The 24918-nt window shown below is 43.3% G+C and overlaps 1 protein-coding gene across 1 annotated transcript in view; it reads left to right on the forward strand.

The window, feature by feature from the left end:
* The window catches only part of PLB1 (phospholipase B1), a gene marked incomplete at both ends in the record, with an annotated part of 101448 nt that extends 91246 nt beyond the window's left edge, over positions 1–10202 (forward strand). The window contains 8 exons of the mRNA XM_080341461.1: positions 177–257; positions 1498–1563; positions 2117–2211; positions 3379–3460; positions 4703–4807; positions 5878–5973; positions 9444–9518; positions 9981–10202. Of these exons, the coding sequence (XP_080197587.1) occupies positions 177–257; positions 1498–1563; positions 2117–2211; positions 3379–3460; positions 4703–4807; positions 5878–5973; positions 9444–9518; positions 9981–10202 (822 nt within the window). The remainder of the gene's footprint in view (positions 1–176; positions 258–1497; positions 1564–2116; positions 2212–3378; positions 3461–4702; positions 4808–5877; positions 5974–9443; positions 9519–9980) is intronic.
* Between the last annotated feature and the right edge of the window lie 14716 nt (positions 10203–24918).

Genomic DNA, 24918 nt, shown 5'->3' on the forward strand with positions numbered 1-24918 from the left:
ACTAGCTAACAGTTCACATTTTCCCTCTGGACAGACGCTTTTCTTCTGCCAGCTCAGCATCCTTCTTTCTCTGTTCTGCCTTGCTGTCTGTATCTTGTTTAGCCCCATCTGTTAATGTTACCCCCTGCATACCTAAGAAATAGATGCTGTAATCTGTTTCTCTTATGTGCCACTAGAAAATTAATTTCAAGGAAGACTGGAAGCTGATCACTATCCTCATTGGAAGCAATGACCTATGCCGGTACTGCTTGGACAAGGTTTGTATCTCTGAATGCTCATCCAGTCACTTGGCAAGTGACCAGCCCCATAAATTTAACCTTTCTCAGTGAGCCAAAGCTCCTCTGTTTAAAAAGCACTTGGAAATTCTTCCCCTTAAATCTGTATTGTATCAGAAGCAAGTGCACAACTCTCAATATTGGGGCATGTAGTGCTGAAGTAATGCATGATTTAAGAACCAGCAACCTGCCTCATATTGAACAAAACACCAAGGACAAGCTGAAAAGCTCTCCTAGCTTAACTGGACAAAGTGATCAAGACAGCATGGTGTCTGAGGCGTATTGTTACAGGGACACATACATGAAGTTTTATTCTGGAAAGTATCTCCACGCAATAATTACTGAGGATGCTGAATTCTTGCTTCAGAATGACACTGAAAGAAATTACATCAGTTTATAGTGAAAAAGGTGCCTTTTATTAGCTGTCAGTAGTTATCCCCTCTGAAAAGGTTCCTGCGGCACAGACTGGGGGTCTGGATCCCAGCTCGTTTAAATGACTGGGGACTATTCTCTCAGTTTGGCTTGTTTCCCTTTAGAGGCTGCTGCCTGGAGCCTTTTCACATCACAGTACACCCCTGTAACTACAGTCACAAAGTCATTTTGCCTCTTGCAGGCATGACAAACTCATTTTGACCGGAGGACACATCAGCCTCACGGTTTCCTTCAAAGGGCCAAATAAATAAATACAGTCCTAAAATTATATTTGGCCCTTTGAAGGCAACTGTGAGGCTGATGTGGCCTCTGGTGAAAATGAGTTTGATGCCCCTGGCCTATAGATTTTTTGGGGCCTGACTGCTTCCATATCAGTTTCCCCAGACTGGCAGCTCAGTTCATAAGGCAAAAGAGTCTGGTCTGGGTCCCGTAAAAGACAAAATGAAATCCAAAGATGTGATTTATGTAGTTGTTCATCAGGCAAAGATTCTGCCAAGAATTATTATTATATACCTCAGGATTTTCTGAAGAGATTAAGGGAATGTATTAGTGACATAGAAACACAAGCACTATATAACCTGTTTCCATGTGGCAATAAATCTCTCGATCTGAAAATATACCTGTCAACAAAAGCAAAAAGGAGCATTGAGTCAGTATATCTTCTCATGGACTGCCTTGCAACTACAAACTCTGTGAACTCCTTTGTTCAGGTCAAACAGTTAAAACTCCTTGGTTCCTGAAAGAAGGCTGATCCTTGTTTGTTTGTTTGTTTGTTTTTCCAATTACACAGGAAACCTATTCAGTGCAAAAGTATCTAGAACACCTTCAAAATGCTCTGGATATTTTCTATAAGGAGGTAAGTTTTTAAGATACCCTAGCAAGCTATGTTCCTGGCAAACACACTGATGTTTTTCTTGCCTCTGATAGACTGTCAGCGATTCTGTTTCACACAAGGTCATCTTCCAAATAGCTGGAGTCAGACTGCTGCTCAGCACTGCATTTCAACAGCTATGTTAGATAAGATCCTGAGAAAAACTGGGCTGCAGTTTCAGGGAAATGGTGTGTTTCACAGAGTTTTTGCTGTGGACCAAACATAGCAAAACCCTACTGCCGTTTTTTTTTTGGCTAAAGCAACTATACAAAGTTTCACTTACCCTAAAGAAAATGGAAATGCCGCAGGGAGTGAAGCAGCATTTCAGCTAGTTTGTACTAGCTGCCGGGAATGTTTTGGCTGACATCCACTGTACATCTCCCTCCCCCTGCCTTTATACATCATCCCTGCACATGCTGTTGGCTGCAGTCTGCGCAGTTTGCACTGACGCCCTGACCTACACATGGCACTTCGCTCTCACTTTGTAGTGGTATCATGTTCTGTGATTTGGTATGTCTGGTTATTATAATCCCTGCAGCTCCCGAGAGTCTTTGTCAACATGGTGGAGATACTGGAGATTTCTGGACTGCGTCAGATCGCAGCAAGCTATCCGGGGTGTGCTTTGACAACAAAGTAAGTCAGCAAAACAGGTCTTTACTTTTAAGGTGCTATATTTTTGGATCAGTCTAAATTGCTTCTACAGTAGGACACCAAGCTTTCTAAGCTTTCGTTGCAGGCTTTACTTGATGCACTAGTTCCTATCAGTTTCCTGTTACTTCTTCCAATACTTCAGCTCTAAGGCACGAGCCTGTAGATAGCAGAGTCCTGACTTTTCTTTTGAGCTCTAAGGTAGCGTGTCATAGCACAAGTCACCGTACAACTGGTGTACTACTGAACTTCAAAGCCTTTTTCACCCAGCCGTTCCCTGCTCAGCAGCACAGGCTGACACCCCTGATGCCTCTCCTCAGATTCCGTGCAGCATTACCTATGGTGCAGGCTGGGCTGCCTACAGCAGAATGCACAAGCAGTATGTGCTTTTCCACACCTAATGTGGGAGATGAAAATCCCAACTCAAAGAAGATTGAGGGACTTGTTTTAGAAAGCAGCAGTGCCTTTTACAGGAGTCAGTGTGGACATGAAAAGGCTCTTTAGGCTGGCAGAGAAAGGTGTAACAAAGACCAGTGGTTGGAAGCTGATGCCTAATGAATTCAAATGAAGTTAGACACAGATTTTTAATAATAGAAGCAATTAACTACTGGAACACACTAGAAGGGAAAATAGTGAATTGATTGTATCGCTTGGTATCTTCATATTAATTCCAGGCACATTCTTAGAGGATGCATTTCAGTGAAGCACAAGTTATTACCTCTTGATATGGGGGTAACAGAACAAAATAGAGTGGTCTGAGGAGTCAGACTACACAAACAATTTTTCTTTTCTACCTTTGAACCCCCAGATTTCTGGAACTCTGCTATAAAGCCTATATGTAGGTGTATTTTTTTTTTTATTCTGACATGGTTTCCTGGTAGTGCATGGTATATTAAATACTTCTGCGTTTGACTTAAGAGTTGTGGATCCTGCAGCTCTTACCAGCTGTGACAGGTGTTCACTTTGAAGACTACATCACCAGAGTTTTGGGGTTTTTTTAAGTATTTGTCCGGTTCTAAGCCAATGACATGGCTCTCCTGTATGTGAGCTTTGAGTACCTATCCTGAGCTTCTTTAAGCAGATACACATTTCTGAAGAATTGTGCAGGCTATTCCAGGTTGTCTTTTAATTCTAGTCTTTCTTTAATTGAAGGAATTTGTGCCCATGTTTTGTAAACCCCAATGAAGATTCTTCTGAACTACAAGAAATTAAGAGAGTTAACAGAGATTTCCAGGTAATACCTTGATTCTATAACTGGTTGTCTTCACTTGTGTCGCTTCATATTGCTTCCTGCTCTGCCCTTCCTCTCATGCATATCCTCAGCAGGACAGAGAAGGAAGACTGGGAAACAGCTTAGTGACAGTCTAACTAAAACCCTACCCAGCTAACCAGTTTGCAGCGATGAAAATCTTTCCACGCTGCCTTATGATTTGACCTTGGTTCTGAGCTGGAGGCAGATCAAGACTGATTCTGTTTGCAGTTGCTGTTTCAACAGCTGAAAAGCAGTTACTGGTGACGGCTGTTCTGATGATACGTGTTTGTCCATTATGAATAGTTCACATGAATTAACACATCACTGCAAGGGTGACAAATTACCTTGCATCAGCTGTTTTGTGGTAACTCTTAGCAGAGAAAATTAACTAAACGAACCTGATACTCCTTTCTTTTGCTGTGGGTTGAGAGTGTGCACAAAGATAGCTTACCATAGGTCAGCTTGCTATCTGAGAGTAACTTTTCATAGCCTCAGGCATAGGATTCACTCAAATTTAACAAAGGCCACAAATAGCTATTGGAGCAGAAGGTTTTTCCATCATTATTCCTATGAATACAGGCATTGCTCTATCAGGTCACATCACGTTCTCCAGTCCTCCCTTCTGGCTCTGGCAGTGGATGTTGTCCAATGAATCTGACAAATCCCAAATACTTGTATAAACCAACCCAAGGGGACATTTTCCTTAACTAACGAAGTGGAGTTAGGGATGATTTTGAGATATGGCCCAGGAGCATTAGAATTTACAAGAATGGCGGGTGATTTTTTCAACACTCGAGTTTTATTTTAATTCAGGCACGCCTTTCTGAAAAATCAAGTACACTTCAGTCTCAAGTTAGCTTTCTGAACTCATTTGTCACTTGTTTCTTTTTTTTAGTTATTTGTTTTAATTGCCTGTCTCATTGCAATTGTACAGCACTGATTTCTGTAAGTCAGGTACAAGCTATGCTTTCATTTTTAAATTAAGCAACTTTACATTTCAAACTATCCTAGCTCCTGTGCATTTTCATCATGAAAATCTCTTCGTGAATGAAATTATTTCCTTAGCTTTTTTCTGGACTGCTTTATAGTATTCAGCTGGATTTATACTAATAATTTATTGCTTCCTACATTGAAACAAGTGCAGTATGCATGTTTTTGATAGATGGCAAATGTTAGATTAACTTTGTAAGTAACTTCTTTTTCCAAACATGCAACTCCATACAGGCAGAAGCCTTACAGCTGATCAACAGCGATCGATATGAAGGGCGTGAGGACTTTGCAGTTGTCATGCAGCCGTTTTTCCGAAACACCATGTTGCCCCTGGATAGTGTGAGTCCTGTTTTTCTTTCCCATCAAGCAAAGATCAGTACCTTGATTTCTGTAAGTCAGTGAGATCCGTGCTACAAGGATGGTGTTTTCTTCCCTTTGCAGAGTCTAGCAGCACAGGGTGGAACCTGCAATAAGAATGACAGAGTAGAAGACAGAAAAGACTGTGCTGCCTATGAAAAAAAAATGGCTTTAGGAAACATTCGTAGTGTGCACACATTAAACCTAAGCACCTTCTAGCTTTCTCTAAACTGCATGTTTCTTCCCTTGTCAGAGGACTGGTTGACATTCAGTGGAATTTTCTACTGATCTAGGTTATGGATTATGTTCAGGTTTCCTTCACATGGAGACCAGCACGTGCAGGCCTGGCACATCCCGATCTGGAAACAGGGAGCAGCCTTTGAAGCCAAATACTGATTCTCCTTTTCTCCAGCCTTAGCATTATGTGTGCTGTGTAGTTAGGGATACAAACATTCAGCGTGAATCCTGGTCAAAACCACCCAGTTTTGCACAATGCTGATCCTTTTGTTATATCATTATGATTTTGTTCTGGCAGCCCTTAAGTCTGAAGAATGGTCACCATACATATACTGATTAGGCAAATTTTCCCTAAGATAGACATTTGCCACAGCTAGGTAAGCCCACAATTTTTATGTTGCCTGAAATTCAGCACAAATTTCAACATTTGAAAGGTTATAAGTCTGAGTTACGGAAGTTTAACAAGCAAGAACAAGCAGTTTTCTATCAGTTCTGTACAAGGTGGAGTGTGGGTCAATGGCAGTGCCCATGCAGGAGCTATGACTGTTGGTTTAATGATAGGTTTAGCTTTGTTATGAAAATTGCTATGTGAAGTTGAGCAGTCTGCGTTATGCAGGAGGTCCTGAGATGCAGTAATCAGCTCACAGTTAGAAGTACCTAAGTTTATTTACAGTGTCAAAATATGATCATATTGCCTTTAGGAAGACATCAAAATTTTGAAGTGGATATGCCAAATACAGTGCACTATTAGATATAATATGTCAGATCTCAAAGGTTGAAATGTGCTGAGAAATACATTTTTGCTTTTATCACAGAATGGCAAGCCAGATCTGAGGTTTTTTGCTGCAGACTGCTTTCATTTCAGTGCAAGAGGCTACGCTGAGATGGCCACGGCTCTCTGGAATAATATGGTAAGAGGTTATGACCTAGATCCCTAAGCGTTTGTGGTAGCAGTCCCAGTAAAGATCATGAGAAGGGTGTCTGAAACCAAAACAGTAAACAAGAAATAAAACTGATACCCTAACAAGAGAGGGGGGCTGCCCAACTCTGAGACCCTTCTCAGTCTTCTTTGCTGAAGGGACACAATCCAAAGCAATCACATTGCAAAACAGAGTAAGTCTTTGCCCATTTCAAATGAGAAACTCTGACAGTCTTAATGTAATTAAAATTTCCCTTCTGATTTGGTAAATCACTTGCATTAAAGCAAAAAAAAAACAGGCTAGTGAAAGATTCAGTCCTGTAGGCTTCCTGAAAATGTCTGTTGAATAAGCTTGCCCTTCTTCAGTGAATTCTGTTAGATTTATTAGAAAAACATACATGTTATTGAATTCTTGCTTCCATTAATAGTGTGGACACATTATACCACCCACTCTAGTAGCTGAGGCAATTCTAGTAGAGTTACTGAAACTAATGGAGGGCTAAAATCACACCTATGATGCCTCTGATTGCAGTCACACCCCTTCTGTCATTTTGAGGAAATGATTTTGAATAGTGCTGGAAGAGCGTGAAGCGGTGCGTGCTGGACTTGATCACTCCAAGGTCACGGTGGCTTTCAGAACCACCATGTTTCCCATGTTGGAAGGAAGACTATGGCATTTTCATGCCACAGAGACCTTTCCTCCTCTTGTCTCATAAACAGAAGTACCCAAACACCTTGTGCTAGCAGAAATCCTGTATTCTGGTTTGTACAAGAAGCAAGCATAAATGGAGGCGAATTTCTTTTCAGTTCAAACAAAATTTGAGCAAGATAAGAAATTTACAGGGTCCTTCAGCGTGAACTTGATCACAAGGACTGGGAAATGCAGGGCAGAAATCTGTGCAATTGCCAAGAATAGCATACGGGCTGTAGGTCCAGGGTTATGGAAAGCAGTAGATGTACACTGCATACACATGCTCTGAGTAATTGATTTGCACATGCACAGCAAGTCTGCATGTCTTATGTCAGGCTTCCCTGGCAGCCTGATAGGCTTCATTACGTGTTAGTTCATACAGGGCTGATGGTGGCCCAGAAACCCTAGGTAAATGTAGAAAACATTCAAACCGAGCATGGCTGCAGGTTTCAAGAAGAAAGAGACAGTACCTGGACATATGGTAGCCTTAAATTTGTTTTTTGTTGCCACGTGGTGTTCCTGTTGGCCATTACTCATCCTGAATCACCATCAGTCCTTTTTTTCTATGTCCAGACTGTCACTTATTTCCTACGCATGTAAGGATATGGACACAAAGCTTTCTACTGGGGTGGCAGCGATCAGGTTTTTACTGATGCGAAGCACAACTATTCCTTTCCATAGAGATCTGTCAGTCTACGCCAACTGAGGATTTTACTGGTTACTAATTAAATCCAGTTCTTGTACCACATCCCCGCTTTTCACCCATAGCCTGTGTCCAGCAAGGCTCTGTGAGCTGACTGCAAGGCCATATTGTTTCCCTGTTCCCTGAAAAGCTCAGCAGGCTGCAGGCTTATGGCCAAATGACATGGATTCTTGTCAGCACACGTAAAAGGCCAGACTGTGCCTGGCCACTGCGTGGGTATGCATGGATGGGGATGGCTTAAGGAGACTCTCCCTCACCATGATGTTCTTTGCCCTTTTGGCTTCACACGAAGCAAGGCAAACGCATGTTCCTGCTCTCTGAAGTCATAGGACCCTAGTCTTAAGGGGCACCCACTGCCCCCAAATCCACCCCATCATTCCCTCAGCCCGGGAGAAAAGCACATGGGCAGTATATTTAGCTTGTGTTCTGCCTCTGTGTTTGCCACGTGCTCTAGAGAAGCTGTGTGTTTCTTCCAGAAGTTGCCCTGTGCACTCGTGGATGTGGGGATGCTGTCATCTTCAAAGCTCAGAAGCTAATACTTCTGAGGAACAGATCCCATAGAAATGAAGCAAGCATGCCTGGCTACAGAATTTTGTACCTTATCATCATTTGTCCGGGCTCTGTGCCAGACTCCTTACCAAGTGCCCTGGCACGGGGTCTATTACAATTATCTACAAATAACCAGTCGTGCTGCAGACAGAATGCTGCAGGACATGAGCCACACATCTTACAAATAACTGCGTCAGAATTTGAGCTGTTCCCTTTAAGATGCAACAAAACTACCAAATTCAGTCTCCACAATGTCAGTTGGCGGGCAGGCCCAGTGATTAGGGCTCTTATGTGAGTCCAGCAGGACCCCAAAACAAACAGCCGAATTTGGTGTTCTGTTTTGCTTCTAATCTTCTCTCCACTTGTTAACTTTCTTCCCTTTCTAGTCACATTTTTGTGTGCTTCATATCTCTATTTTGCAGTCTCTCCTTCCTATTTTGTTTTTTTTTTTAACTGAACTGGATAGGGATAGTATTTCCAGTGTTTCCATGTGGGAATCTTATGGATAGAATTTGTTTTCTCTGTGTGTTGGGCTTGTTGTGATATTATTTCTCTGCAACATACAGCTGACGCATTAATTGTTTGAGGATAGTAAATGCACTTATAGAGCACAGCAGAAGCACTAGCACTCCTCTGTGCTGCATTCCTAGAAGTGCTGGGTAACAACTCTGTGGTTCTCTATGGGCCAGTCCTGAAGTCATTACTTCAGGCATGTCCATGCACAGTTGTAAACACTTAGTTAACATGCCTGAGCAAGCCTCTACTTGTTAGTTTAACTATGGTAACCAATGGTATGTGCACTCCTAGCCAAACACAAATGCTGTGCCGTTAGCTTGGACGTATTTTTAGTTTGTAATGGACTTGACGTGAGCCTGTGGTCAGCTATTGTAACTTAGCTGACAACTGGTAGTAGAAAAAACTCTATTTAACACACTTCTTGCAATCTTGTGAACTTAGCCTCAGCTAAAACTCCCAGGGAATTTCTTGTGTGAGTGCAGACTGCAGAGGTTGGCACCATCTCATCCTGTCTCCATAACTGTACATCATTTCTGAAGTCAATTCCATCCATGACACCTAAGCATCTTTCTTTCAGTACTGTGCTAAGTAACATGACTAACATCTGTCATGTGTTTGGTTTTTTCCTATGTGGTTTATACTGTCATTTGAGATGTGTACGTGGGAGAACTGGGTGTATAGTGAAACAATTTGTTTTAGCAGAATATTTAAAGTATGTGGTATTCAGAGTTATTTTCTCCTCCGCTCAGTGCAAAACGAGGAAAGGCTTCTCCTGTTTCTTGCTTCCCAAGGGAGTTTTTCTGCAGGCAATGCATCAGGTTCTCAATGTCTTCAGTTCATGAGCACTAAAATGTTTGCAAACTTTCATGTGGTGCACTTCTATCACATTTCTTCATTGCTGCAAGCACCAAAAGATTGGATAAAACGTTGTAACCACCCAAGTCATGAGAGTCTGAGGAGGAAAAAGAATCATTATTAACTTTACTATTGCTTTTCTCCTCAGCTGGAGCCAGTTGGTGAAAAGCAGACTTACATCAACTTTACCCATGACAGATCAACACTCAAGTGTCCAAACCCTGTAAGTAAAGGCCAAGATGTCCATACTCTCCATTGACTACTTTTATTTTCCCTCCTTTTCCTTACTGGTAAAATTACTTAAAATAGTATCTTTGTGAAGGCTTTAAATAGCTAAAATATACTCCTCTTTTGTTACACATAGGAAAATGTACTTAAAATTTTCCTGGCTGCAGCAGAAAGCCTCTCATTTGGGCCAGTTTTAATGAGTCTACGTATTTCCATTTGGTTGTGTTCAGGAAACAAATTTGGAAATGATGCCATCACTCTCTGAGATAGCTCCTTTTTTGTTCTACGGACGTTCAGGCAATAAGGCAGGAAAGATTTGAGCTAAAATAGGGCAGAAACAGCTGACAGTCTGTGTAAAGACTGACAGTCCCTCTCTGGGAAGGGGTGATGGCATATTGTCTGAATGCTGCCTCTCGAGGGGTTTGTGGTCAGTAAAGCCTTTGCTCTCCCTTTGTAGGAGAAACCCTTTCTTTCCACACCAAGAAATAGTGGATCCAGAAATTCAGCTCTCATCTTGGAGAAAACTGAACCTTCAGTCCCCTACTGGGCTGTCATTGTGGCTGCGATAGCTGGAGTCCTGGTGGGTTCTTTACTCATCTGGCTTGTGTTAGGAAAAAGAGCCAAGAGGCACCAACATGAGACTGACAGAGAAAAGAACGTTAAAATGACAACTCTGTAAAGTGACTGGAACAAACATCTGTCTCTGCTGAGGCTGGTCTCTGGTGTGATGCAGCAAAGTAAAAAAAAAACGTTGTGTATAAATGAAGCTCCTTGGTTAACCAAGGATTTTGGGGCCTGATAATCTTGATCATAAAGGTATTGTGGAATTAGTTTCTGCAGATAATCAAGTGGAGGATGAAGTTCAAAGTGTTAAAGCTTTTTCATTCTGGGATGCAATTCTCCATTTAATGAATATTAACCAGGATGTCAATTGCTTGTTTGTGCATCTTGGCACCTTAATTGTGTATCTGTCCTGTTTTCTTATATACCTGTATATAAGATGTTAGATACAAGTCCACCAATAGTAAGGTGAGATAAAAAAGAAAAGCTGCAATTCCACGTTAGATTCCAGCAAGACCATTGGGTTGAAGGTCATTTTACACAGGGAAGTACAAGGCCATGGAAACAACTTTAAGCCAACTTCTGAGCAGCCTGGACCATCCATGTGGCACCTCTGGTGTAGTGCAGTGAGAATAATCACAGCCTCTTCACTGCCTTGGACTCCAGGGACCAGACGTGAAGCTGGGCGACATGCATCACTTCTCCTTCAAGGCTAACTAGCCCAGGGCCATTCTGCATCCTGCTGCCCACTGCTGTTCAACAGCCGATTCAAGAATGGACTCTTCTGTGAAGAAGGAATTTCTTCATTAGCATGCAGTAGGGGGTCTAAACAAAAATGAGGTACCTGATTGGCAATCTACCCTGACCTGAACCCTTCTCATAGGACTTGTGGCATGTTCAGGTGTCCCATACTGGAATCTCCATGGATGTTCCCCAAGGAATAACTTGCAAAGTTTTTTTAAAATTCTGATCAGGACTTCAGAGGAGGCTGTTCCGGGAAACTAGACATTCCGTGTTTCATACTTGCAGGTCAGCTCTCATTGAATACATTTTGCAGGTTCCCCATGTCTTGTTTTCCAATATCTTTGTTGTTTCCTGTGTCAAATACTGCAAATTTTGATTTTACTGAAGCCAAAGGGTGGTTTGCACTTATGTGATTTTTTTCTTTCTTTTTTCTATTTTTTTTTTCAATGTGTACAACATTTGCACTCCAGAAATGCAAATGAGCATAAAAATAAAATGTTTCAGGGAAGAATGTGTTCTGGGGTTCCTAAATCTACTTATTATGCACACAAAAGGTATTTAGACTCCTTTTTACATATCACTCCTGTTATTTTCCTTGCTAAGATAAAAAAGAGGTGGATAAAATTCAGGTTTCAGGGGCTGTAGCTCCGCTCACCTCTCCTTTGATCTGTACTCAAAGGTTGTGCTATTACTAGTAGGACTTTCATTTGCCTAAATCTTATCCACAGAGCTCTACACGCAGCCCCAAGCGGGGATATATTTGGAATGCAAAACAGAAGCACCCCCATCTTGTTTCAGTGCAGCACAGGCACCTCTGCTGCTCTTCCTGTCCCTGTCTTCACTGTGGGCCATTAACTCTCTACCTGATATCCCAGCTGCTGGTGTTTATTTAGCTCAGTAAATTGAAGCAAATGCAGCCTCAAACCTGCAATGCAGGAGACAAGATTTATTGTATTCCAGTCCATTCCACAGCAACTTCCCCTCAGACACATTGCAAAACACAAGCCACACAAGTGAGGAACCTGAGCAAATATCCCAGTGGGTCATGAAGGCTGTAATCTCCTCTCATCCTTGAATGTTGTTCTTGTGAGTCCTCTTCTCTCCTGGGAGCTTGGATAGCCACTGCTCTATCGCCCTTGGCTTGGGAAGGAGTAAAAAGATAGAGCTCACTGCAGATCCTTTCATCAGTACTAGGTATTTAAAAGAAAACTTAAAACAGTACTTCAGTGTTGATTTACCTTTCTAAACTGTGTGTACATGTAGGAATTGGGGTGGGGGTCCTAGAGCATGTGTTACAGGTACAGAATACTGCAGTTTCTCACATCAGGTTTGTCTTGCTAGAGATGCGTACAAGTGCTTCCTTGAGTTTTATGCTGGTGTCCCTGCTAGAATAAATAATTAGACATCCCCTTTCCTCACTTAGCTAAATTTTGTTTGGAGATTCTGAATGCTAAAACATGAGGGATGCAGTCAGTTAGGAAATTAGAAGAAAGATGTCTCATAGCATCTCCAGCATCCTGAAGGACACTAGAGTGTAAATAATTCTTGCAGAGGAGCCAGTGTCACTCCACTTTGAACTGCAGACTCCAGTTGCCTATGGCACCCAGCTCTGTAAGGAATGATACCTTTACTGATGCTTTTGGGAACAGAGAAGCCATGGAGCTTAAATTATGTTGGCTCTGTGCTGCTTCTGCAACAGGAGACTTTTCCCCTGGTTTCTGTAGCTGTGGTGTAGCTCTACTGCACTGCTCCAGCAGGAGCACATAGGAGCTGGAGTGTGAACTTGTGGGCTTCTTGTTTTGTCTCTGGAAATATCTTCTGGCATCTTTCTTGTGGAGACTGAAGTATGTGATGAACTGCGCTGACATTTAAAAAAACCATCAAGAATCATGCAGTTTGCAGCTGCTCCACAAGGAAGATTATTTCCTTGAATATATTGCTGTTGTGCATTCCCTCTGTGCTCATTAAGTGGATGTAACATTAAGCTGAAGTGAATGATAAATTATTAGGTCTGAATCTTAGACTGCATTCAGTTTCACATTAAATCAGAGAGTAATCTGTACGTGCTGTCCATCAATTGTCCATTCCTCTGTTTTTCTTTGGTAATGTGCCCTTGGCTTCAGACGCCCTCATGGCATTTTTCCCTCACTGGACCACTGAGTAGGCCAGCTTGCCTACTGATGCACAAAAGAAGAGAGGATTAGGAGGAAATTCAAGTCTGCATGGAAAATTCCATTAAATGGACACCACGTTTGCCCAGGATTTTCTTTGGCCAACGGTGGTCTCACCCACCACTGAAAACTACCTCTTCTTGTGTAAAATGGTTTCTTAGCATCCTGAGAAAACATGTTTTGTGGATTCTTCCTTTGGGGAAGAGCCAGAGGTCAGCCTGCACCAGCAGTCACTGTCCAAAGGAGCTCTGTGGGTACTGACCTTGCTGCCCGGTTCAGGTGGTTGTGATGGGTGTTGCAGGTAGGTGTTATGCTGTTGCCTGGTCCTGAGAAGTAACCTGTTCTACAAACGGAGAAGTGATGGAACCTCGTAAGTATTGGAAAACCATTTTCCTACAGCTTAGGTAGCAGTCAAGTTTAAGTTCTGGCTTCCTTTGTCGCTGCTGATGGACCCCCCTCCCCGCCATCGTGGTACAGTGTCTGTGTTTTACTTTGTAAGATCAAACAGTACAAAAGAGTTTTATCAAGGGTCAGTTTACCCAAAGTCTGGTTTAGGTGCTCGGTGAACTTCAGAAAGAGAGCAAAAATTCAGAAAAATATCTGCAGGGAAGAATTTTGTGTGGCTTCAGAAATTGCTAAATGTTTCCTCCCACCAGGGTCTGGTTGGTGAGATAGAGATGTACTGATAACAAATCATGCCATTTTTACAGCCGGTCAGCATATTATGGATTGGGACATCTGGGCAAGGTTTTTTTTATTTTGAAGGGCATTTAGCTGAAATGTTGAAGTGAAACAACTGGCCCCAAAGAGAGGGGTACAGAAAAGCCCTGGATTTTTAGAACTGTGCATTTGCAAGTTTCATGTTCCCTCAGGTATTTAAAGAATTTGGTTTTGAAGGACCACAGGTTTGCAGTGCTTGCTCTTTTTTACCCTTTTTCACAAAGAAGGTACTTGGGATTTGCAAAAAAGCAAGATGAAAGCCTCCTCATAAAGCAGTTCACAAATTACTTAAATGAAACAAGGTTTCTGGGTATGATATAATAGATCTCTGAGCATGACAGGGAGAGGTTCTGAGTTCACAGCTGGCTCATTCAGGGTCCTGAGAAGTATTTCTAGTTACAGGAATCTGTAACCGAAAAAGGGGGTGGTGGAAGAGGGGGAAGAGGTAGGAACATTTTCACTCCTGCTGAGGATCTTCCATTGAACTTTCAGCGACTGTCCTTGTCACCACTTAGCTTTTGTGGGCACCAGATGTTACCCCATCTTTTACCTGTTTAATTTCTTTCTGGGTTCAGTAGCTTTCCCATAGGCATTTTGAAACCCAACCCTATAAGCACACACCTGACTGGGGATGGAGAGGGAAGCTTATTTAGGTGCTTTTGATGAAGCTCCTAGTGCAAAGCAAAAATTATCCTGGTTCTGATCATCAGAGACAATGGCTGCCCAAGGGAAAAGACAGAGAGCCCGTGGCTTGAGCAACTTTAGAAAACAAATCCAACGAAACACAGGAGAGCTTATTTTAAGGGGTGCCTGGAACTACTTACTGGCTAGAGACTGGAAGAATTTTTCCTTATGTCTTTCTATTTCTCTGGCCTATGTAACTGTTATTCGTAATGCAGTCATAGCTAGGTTAAGTAGAGTGGATTTTATGGAGAAAATCTACGTCACTGAACTATATGAACTGTATGGGTTCTCCCTAATCACAGGCCTTCCGCAGGATATGTAGAAGTCAGGTATGTAAATGTGCTCACGTCTTCGGTCGGATGGAGGATGGGATCCATGGATGTGTTTCAGTGATAGGGCCTTGTAGTTTCCAGGCCTCCTGCTTTTCTACAAGAAGGATTTGACAGTGCATTCAGACTAGTTTTGCTGCAGGAACAAGGTTCAGTGAGAGGCAGTTGGGATTTCTGCCGTTGATCCTTGGGCTGATCCTGGAGTGAGTTATCTCAGCTGGAGAAACCAGCTGCTTCCAAACATCTAAGAGTGCTTTTTAATTGGTGTGAAATGATTATGGCTGTGAAGAAAGAAAATGACCTGATACCCTTAAAGCGTCTGTATCATAACCATCAAGCATTTTTCAAAAATTCCTTTCAGTGTTAAAAACTAGCCATGAAGGAAAACCCATTAGCTACCATTTGTGTTGCTTAGGTGGCTGGAAGCACCACCTGAGGGCCCCAATGGGCTTAGGTTGTGACAGGAGATAATCCCCAAAGCAAAACAGAGGCCAGGGCTGCTCAGCAATGCTTCAGTTTAGCAACAGCAGGGGAGCTGGGCCTTGGGCATTTCAGAAAAATGTATGTAGAGGCTTCACAGTGGGTGGATGAGGCAGAAAGTACTTTCTGTGCTCTTGCACCAACTCAGCTGTGCAGTCAGTACCTCCTCTTAAAGTCACAGTTCAGCAGCTCTCTACCCACTGGAGATCCATCTGCACTTCCCAGGTTGCCCACAGGTGTCCTGTGAATCAGTTTTCAGATCAAAGTAAAACACAGGAGTTAGGAATAAGTGGGGAGGATGTAGCTGGGATAGACTAGACAACACAAATCAAAGATGCATTTTGGGAAAGTTTCTAAGACTTGCTCTCTCAGCAACTGTCTTGTATCGCTTCAGTTCAGCTGTTGTTTCTCTCAGAAAGCTCACCTGTCTGCAAATACAGCCTCTTGGGCTGGGAGTCCGGCAGCTCCTCAAGGTCCCACAGCAAAACTGAGTGTTTATATGAGTCATATAATATCCCTGAGTCTTCCTCCCAGAGCCTGTGGGGATCTGAAGCACTGACACACCTCAGCTCTGAATCTCAGACAGCCTCCGGTGAAGGACAGACAGTGATGTGCTCACCGTAGGAGAGAAGATAACACCGCTGGGAAGGTGCAAAAGCAGAACTTCAGCTATCTTCGTGCTTTTTAAATCCAAAAATAAGAGTTGACCATGTATTATGAAGAAATTATGTGGGACTTTGTGGACCACACTTAACAGGATTAGACACCCATATTCCACCACTGTGTCATCTATATGAGCTTTGTGCATCTGGGCTGAAAATGACACAAATGCCTCTTAGCCTTTGGCATAACATTTATCTATCACGTACTTATTTTATGGCATGAGCTGACCTTTTCCTGCTGCTGCTCCTGCTGTGCTAGTCAAACAACCTCTTCACCCTTCCCCCTACCTGAGACATCCTTTTCGTACAGCTGCCAGAAATCTCTGGTGTAAGGTAAGTAAATAAGCCAGCCCAGCAATTAGGATATTCCCCTGGCTGTTACTTATTCAACAACGAAATACTCAATGCCTTTGTGAAAGCATCGTCTAAAGCATTTTACAAATATTTATGAGAGTAATTTGTGTGTCCTAACATTCCTGTGAGATAGTCTTATTACCCCCCAACTAAAGATTATGAAATTTATGTGCAGAGAGGTGAAGTGTTGTGCTCTGGGCTACATGATGAGTCAGTGACTGAGCAGGAAATTAAACCCAGAACTCCTGGCTCCACAGACACAGCCCAGTTGTGTAACTACTACACAGCTTATCGCTCAGTTGCTAACAGAGCTAGACTGGTAGCTGTGCCAACTTTACGCCTGTTTTTCCCCTCAGCTTGAATGCAAATAGAGCAAAACGTTGACAGTCTGTGTGAGTGGGGAGCGAGCGGTGGGGCGCAGCAAGTCCTGGGGTGCGCATGTCACCCAGGATCAGGTCTGCCACGACGCTCCGTACCCACACAGGGGCACTGAGCCCTCGGCAGCGCTTTGGCAGAGGCCCAGGCTGGGATTATCGCAGGGTGGGGAATGGGGAGGAGAGACAAAATTCACTGCTTACCCATCGTGCTCCCACTTGCGTTACCCACACCCAGTAACTAGCTCACCAGGTTCCACCTCCAGCCTGCGAGACGCAAGGCGCCGGTTGCACCGTCGCCTTGCCAAGCTCTGAAGGGATCACAGAATCATGGTACTTTGCTCAGAGGAGGAAGGGTCAGGATCTTTGGGGATCTGACCTCACATCTGTCTACATGGTAAAGGTATCTCCTTTAGAACAGGAAAAAGAAATCCTATTGAGAAGAAATTATGTTGCTGAAATGGAAATAATTTTCTTCCATAGTTGGTCTGTTGTTCATTTTTTTTTATTTAGTGGAGGAGAAATTATGGAGAAAAGTGGACCTAAAGTGCAATGTTTCATTTCAGAATGTTATTTCAAAGTCTGTTTAGCCATTTAAAAGACTATTTATTTTCAGAATATTCAGAAGGGCAGGATGTCTGCCTTTTGACTTGTTTTCCAGCTGAAAGCATGCAGTTGAAAAATAATACTGATTTAGAACGTTTTAGCTTTTTTATATTGACATCCTGATTTTTGAAGTGGGAGCTAAGTCTAAACCATCAGAATGTCTGGGGCAAAAGAAAGGTTGTTTCTTCTGAATAGTTCCAGTAAATTCAAAGTTGTTCTTTCAGTGCTGGAGAGGCAGCTTCTCTGCAGAGCTGGCTCCTCCTGTATTGATAAACGTGGTCTGTTTGTACCAAGTAACCATGCCAGCTCTGAGAGTGGCCACAGATCAAAACCACTGTCATGCAGAGTCAGGATCCACGCTGCTCCACAGTACCAGTGTGTAGCTCTAAAACCAAACTATCAGTAGCCACCTTAGGTAAGAAGCCCTGCAATGTAATTATCATAGCTGTTGCAGCATGTGTGTGACCATATCGATTGGGTAAGCATTTCCCATCAACTCCAACAGCAGCCCAGAATTAAAGAAAAAAAAAAAAGGAGGGAGGGAAGTATTTTTTCCATATGAAGTTGCCTCCCAGCAGCCAGCACCTCTACCAGGATGCTCACAGCTCTCACCTTCAGCAAACTGCTTGGCTTGACCTAACCGGTGGGGTTATGGAAAGGGGGAGTGTGCGACACTCCCTGTGCTGCTCCATCCTGGGGAAGGGAGATCTGCCTCAGTCCCAACCCTGCTTTGTCCTCTAACCATGTACAATACCATGGAGCTGGGGAACTGCTCTGGGGTATGTTCCCATCAGACCGTTTTTAGCAGAAACCTGTAGCTTACTCATGCAGCTTTTTTGGGTTTTGAACCACTGTGACTTTATGTGAAAGCAGTCGTGAGCTGGAATGAATCCACTTGACGGGAAACAGGGTGACCTCTGTGAGCGATCGAATCCCAAGATGATGTTATTTACCAGTGTGCTCTCCTTTGGTCCTCCTTGGAGCTGCCTCAACTCACTGTTTGCTATGGCAATCTAATTATAACTCAGTTTGGCCACCAGCACCAGTCGCCTTCGGTTTCTTTTATCTCATTGCAAAACTTAGGTGCTTCAGAGCCTGCTCTCTGCGTGAAACCAAAGGAATACAGAAATGTATTAGAAAGGCATTAGCTTCTCTTTTTCTCTCCTTTTTTTTCTCCACTGGAGCCCATCCAGATGGAGCACAAACAAGGAGAGGATAAATGCAAAGTGCTTTGCCACCCTGAAAGCACGCGCTGACGTCAGCTTTCATGAACTGGCACTTTAATCATCGCATGGGGAATGTTTCTCTCTCTCTGCAGCCTCCTTTTGAATTTCTCAGTGCACCAACATCAGCATTTATGGCAAGGAAGATTTATTCTCTTTGCTGGTTAAAAGAGTAGTGAATTTGGAATGCTTTTAGAAGCTGCTAGGTGGAGAGCCCTGGAGATCCAAAATCCTGTAGGCTCAGACTAGGTGCTTCAAGGGTAGCAAAAGGGCAAGCTTCTTTCTGGAGGTATTTCCACTTGCATTAACAGCTAAGCTGAAAAGCAAGGGGCTAGTCCAGTCAGCACACACAGAGAAGTGATTAGCTTCTCCAAGCCAAACTGTCAAAATACCAGGGCGGGGGGAAGTAGAGGGTACCAGACACGAGGGACAAATGGATTAGAGACCTCCAAAGGTCATCCTGAGGCATGTAAGCTAAATTTTTCAGAATTAAGCACTGAAAATTAGCAGACTTATTTTTTCTTCGTGTGTTAGGCCTCAAACAAATACCCTGCTCTCTCCTTCCACCCCAGTCTTCCTGGCTGGACAACAGGTCTTCTCACAAGAGCCACAAGCGATGAATTTACTTGGTGTGTAAGTGCATTTCAAGCTCTGTGCAGAAGGGCTCTGTGTAAGTGCCTTGCATTTGTTATTAGCTAACTTTCTGCTGGGATTTAGCATAGTCTACTCCTCTGCATCTACTACTACCTAGTTGTATTTTCTGTATTTATTTCCTGTATGTCCTTCGTACATGAGGGAGCATGTGTGGAGCAGGAGTAGGATGCATCCACCCTTTTTTTGGCTGTTTGCCACAGGTGTGCCCGGGGACGAAATTCTCCCCCCTGGTATCATGGCCATAGTAATACATGAGTTCAGGCAGATCTCAGGGGAGAAATTTAACTAAGGATTTTAGTCTTTGCGGTGCAGGGAGATTTCCTCACTCTGAACATTCAGAGATGTGCTGGAGAGAAAGGGGGGAAAAAAGATGACAGGTACTAATGATGCTAGCAGGCTATTGTCAATGTAGATGCAGTACGCTGCTCCCATCAGCGGCTTTCATTAGGCTGCCTGCTTCACCATAAAGTGGTTTCCTAATTATAGCCTTGACTTCACCCTCCGTACTGTACAGTCCTGCGTCATCAGGTGCTGCTGCTGCCTTTGTGCTGGGCGGATGGAGCTGCAGTGTGGAGCTGTCTCAGCGCTAAGGCCCCGCTCGGCCGTGTAATTAAAGGAGGATTAGAGATGGATTTGTGGCAGCTACATTCGTACTTGGTAACTCTCGCATGTTGTGGCTGTTGCTTCTTACAAGGCGTTAGGTGGCTAAAGGCTTGCAGGCATTTAAAACACGCCCATATATATATATACATGCTTATATACATATATGTATATGTTTATACACATCCCGGTTAGTGATGCATTTCCCAGGTATTTGAAAACTTCTGTAGTGGTAGGTAAGAAACACAGACAAAGAGACAGGGAGCAAGTGCAAAGATTGTTATTGGAGATTTAGTTAGGATCCACTTTTTTTTCTCCTAGCTCCAGCTCTCAGACACAAAAACCCACAGGAACACTACAGCTGTTCCTTCCTACCAGTCCCACAGCCACCATGTTTTACTCACTTATCTTTTAAAAAGAGATATTCCCTCTTAGTTGCCTCTCCCTCAAGAAAACTACATTTTGCCTAGTTGAGCAGACAGCAGCTATCAGCTCGACTCAGACCACCACACATCATGAACTGTCTGCTGGAAAACCCTGAGAATTTGAGAGAGGAGGTTAATAATAAGTTTGACGTGCTTTTTTATTTACTTTTTTCATTTGGAGTGCTTGGTTAATGTTTTTTTAAACTTTCAAGGCTGGAAACATTTTTTACTTTTAAATGAGAAGAGTAATTTTCATGTAATTACAGAGTTGCAGGAGCAAGGGCTGCAGAAAACAGTACCAAATATTGTGAAATTCATGATACGATCATCACAGTGTTCTTGACGTCAGCTCGCAATTTGACTTGCTAATACTGGAACCATGGTTTTGTTTTCCTGCCCCTTGCCCAGCCATTTTAAAATACAAAGTTGGTCAAAATGACGAGTCTGCCCATAATCTGGTATTTTGCTGTGGTCCACTGCTCACTAGAAGAGCCGTGATGGTGTAACCCTTTGTGCAGTTCTTCTAGCACAGGCTTAACTGGTGCTCACCAGCCTCCTCCTGCTCTCCCATATTAGTTCCTAAGGTGAAATAAACTACATTTAGTGACCTCATTTTTTTGTCATCATAAATACATGTTTTGCTGGTATAATGACATACATTTTTAGCACACCCTTACAGGATGTTGCTGTACTGATTAGAATTGGACAGAAAAACAATAATTACAGCTTCTGCAGGTCAATAAAATTCATGTTTTGCAAATTTTGGATGGTAGTAAAGTTGTCCTGCTTTAACTTTTGGTGACTTTTTGGAATGAAACATTTCCTTTTTTCATGGAAAATATTTGTTTTCATAACAACGCAAAAACTCTGAAGGCAGATAAAGGAAAAATCCCTCATCATTTTGATCAATTCAAAACAATTATTTTTCAGAGTTTTGCAATATCCAGGTTTTATTCCAGTGCGAAATGAAGGCATATTTAAAACTCAGCATTTGCACAAGAGAAGTCTCGTCCTGTAGTCAGCCCTGTTTGTAGAAAATATTCCTGATAAGCTGGTAACACTTTGTTCAGAGCTGGTAGTAGCAGAAGCACTGGGTACAATAATACCGCTCTGATTGTGAGAAAAAACCTGACGCAGTGTTATGGTTGTCCCCCAGTATTCAAGCTGTTTAGATCAAAGGTTGCTGAAATGTGGGTTCCTGGCACCCAAAGATGCTCCTACTGCCGTGCTGAGCCCTTGCTGCTTCTGTGGGGTTTGTGGCACCCAGGCCACAGTTTCAGGAGCTCGGGTGGTTTCTTGTTCGCCTTTTCTGTGGTACTAAGTAACCTCAGAAACACTTGATGACTCCATCGCAACGAGCTGTTACTGTCTGAACAGTTATTTAAAATACTGTGTCCTGAAATACCAACCTCATGGTCTAGGGAAACAGTCATATATTATTGCTCTGTGACACCATATAATCGAGTGAACTGCCTGGCAGGTGACAACCATGATGCCTTCTGCAGTCACATGCTTCTAAATAGTCATCACTAGAAAGCAGTGGAGAAGTGACCGTCAGCATTTCTGACCCTTACTGGCTCCTGCTGGGCAGCTGGTCCTCCAGGATGATCTCATGTAATCATTGTTAAGTCTACCGTGCCCACTTTATTGGCATTTATGTGCTGGCAACTTTTATTTCCAAGAGCTATAGGAGCTATTCAGCAGGAGCTGCAGGCTAGCTGATGACTCACCCTGCTGAAGCTGGATTCAGATCTCTCCTAACCTGTTCCCAGAAATGAATGTCTGAAGCCTTTGCATCCACCCTGCTGTCTGCCTCGTTTGCGTTTTATGCCTTAGGAGAGAAATCTTTGTTCCCTTCTCCTTTCTTTGACTCTGTTTTTCAGGATGAAAGAACACCAGGAGGAGTGGGACGAAGCAAAAGTCACTCACGCTATACGTGCAGCTGTCTGCATATCCCTGCACCTGTTTGCCCTCCCTATTTTTGGCTGTACAAAGTCCTAGGAATTCTTCATTGAAGATTTTTTCACTAGCTATCTCCTGACAGCAGCCAAGATGGCCACCTGTCCATCCAGAGGATGGGCACAGTGTTTTCGTTTGGACCGGGGGCTTCTTGCTGTTCCCTGATCTGTGGCCAAAGCTCTTTTTGAAGGTGTCCCCAGTTTCTACTTTGATCTGGGCCACTGGATGCAGTTTGCTGCTCAGGTTCTGCTGTGGCTCTTTCCATATGACATAGTGACCTACATACCTGTTCTTGTCATTAATGGGCCATATCTTGGCTTATTTGGCCCTCCCTTTTCCGAGGGTTATGAGAAAGGATAGACCTTTAAGTCCCCAAGTTAAATGTGTTGCTATCCCCCATTTTTGTTCACGCGTTATTGAATAAGAACTAACCTAAAGGTTTTCCATCCAGGCATCTCTGCGGAGTCTTAATCTGTCCACAATCTTAACTAATTGGATTGGTTTGTAGAAGAAAGCTGCCCGTGGTTTGACTTTCTGCAGAACTGTTAACACACACACACACACATGCAAAATAAGGGGGCAAAAAGATAGAACCTAATTACAGTAATGAAGAAAAAGCAAACTGCATCACAGCTTACTCTGTTGCAGGATTTATAAAGACATTGCTTAAATTTGCAGTGGAGCTTTTGCATGCATAAACAAAGCAGTGGACTACATGGTGCTTAATGTTCCTCTGCCCTTGTAGGTTAGTTATGCAGGGAATAAGCAGCAGCGTTCCTCCAATGAGTCACACTAACTTATGTTTCATTTCTGCTTGTAGCACCATTGCTCTGGTAAAATTCAGAATGTAAAATGCTGCTTCTCTTGAGAATGGCTTGTAAGTACTACCTTACTTTTGCAAGCATCACTGTTGAATTGCTAAATGCAAATAAAACCCCAGACTTGAGAGGTTAGGTATAACTCATAGACTTGAGAGTCAAAATTATGATGACAATACCTATATCCACTGACTACTGAGGTGCTGTGCCCATCACACAGTTAGTATAGCAGTACTGCCTGCTGCTACCCCTGTGTCCTAGGCTGTGGGACATCTACCACAGCTGCAGACATAATGTTCAGATGACCAAAAAAGCAAGTGCCTGCCCAAGAAACTGCATCCCTGCAAACACACAAAGGCTGCCTAAAATGCCACGGCATCAGGAATGAAAAACGCCGCTTACGGCTCATTTAGCAAGGTCTATAGGTCACATGTGTTTTCTGTTTGGTGCTTCAGACTTCCCTCCGGGCTGGCGGCGAGCGGCAGGAGCCCAGCTGTGCCCAAGTATGGGCAGAGACAAGCGGAGGTCGGAGTTTAAAAGTGGTGCAAGAGGTCAGTTGTTCATTTTGGCTTGGAGATGGGGCCGCGTCTCTGTTTTGTTTTGATGTTTTATCAGTTCTGCAGGTTTGGGGGCTGATTCTAGTTTCATCTACGCTAGCTCTGTATTGATGTTGCTCCACTGAATCTTGATTTTTATGAAGGTAAGGGTACCAGAGCTCTGCTCATTGTAACACAAAAGGCCAACCTGAGCTTGCTTCCCATCACCTCTGTGATGGATACCAGGGGCTGGGGCCGAGCGTGAGCCAAGCCCTGCTGAGCTGCTGAGACCTACTGGAATTCATGAGATTTAGGTGAGGGCTATGATGATTTAAATTTTTCTGAGCTGTTTCTAGGAGTCTGGAAGAACACTGGCCTTCAGACGAATCTTGATTTAATGCACTGAGGACCTGTGTGATTGATGGTGCCTATAAATATCATTTAAGTGCACAATAGGATATTTAACATACCATTTCCAGCAGGCTTTGAGCCAGGCTCTCTGCCTCGCTCCTGCAGCAGCTTCCCCTGGCTGCAGGGGGACCCTCTCGGTGGTGTGTCCTTGGCACCAGGGACATGTGGCTGGGGGGCTCCCTTGGTACCACCACCCCAATTTTGGCAAAGCTCTTGTCTAAAGAGCGTGCTGGACAAGTGGGCAAGTGAGGGACACAGGGGCACCAGGGAGGGTATCAGGGGATTTCTGTGTTTCGGGTACAGCCTAAGGGTCCCCATCCTTGTGGGTCAGCATGGGGCAATGCATGTTTTCTCATAGGAAGAGGGAGAAATAACCCAAAGGGCAGCACAGGCAAATGGGGCAAGAGGCTCCAGGCAAATAGTTATGGGAAGCACAAAATTATGGGGGCAGAGAAGGAGGAGAGGTGAGCTCTTCCCCCCTATCCTCCAGAGATATCTGTGGTGTTATTTATAATATTCATGTGTTTCTTGGTGGGGGGAGGAAAAGCCTTTTATAGGAATCTGATTATGTGTTTCTATATTTAAGAAGGGTGGGTTTTTTGATGCTACTATAGGAAAAAAATAGTGGTTTACTGCATTAAAATTTCCAAGTACTTAGCGTAATCTAGTGATTAAGGCAGTCTTTTACTAGTACACTTGTAAATCATAAATTTCCACTGCAGAACAGCTCCTGTGGCATTTTGCCATTTAACCTTGGAGTGCTTTGATTTCGCTTTGACTCTAGGAGTTCAGGCTGCTCCCTAGCTTATTTAGTTGTTGTTGTTAACAAAATATTTGCCGTTTGAAACACACAGTGCTCAGTATACGTGCTTAAGGTCCCTGAGCACATGCAATATTGATGTCTTGTGGATCGTAGAAAATCCTTGACTCATTAGAGAAGAGAAATTAAACAAATACCTTCAAAGCAAGCAAACAAACTCGACCATTTCAAAGATGATTTTTCAGCCTGAGCTGCAGTGGCAGAGGCATAGGAATTTCACGGTTAGTAAACTGCTGAGAAGAGAGGAATCGCGTTGTGTTTGCA

This window comes from Nesoenas mayeri, assembly GCF_963082525.1.
Source record: "Nesoenas mayeri genome assembly, chromosome: 3".
NCBI lineage: Eukaryota > Metazoa > Chordata > Aves > Columbiformes > Columbidae > Nesoenas > Nesoenas mayeri.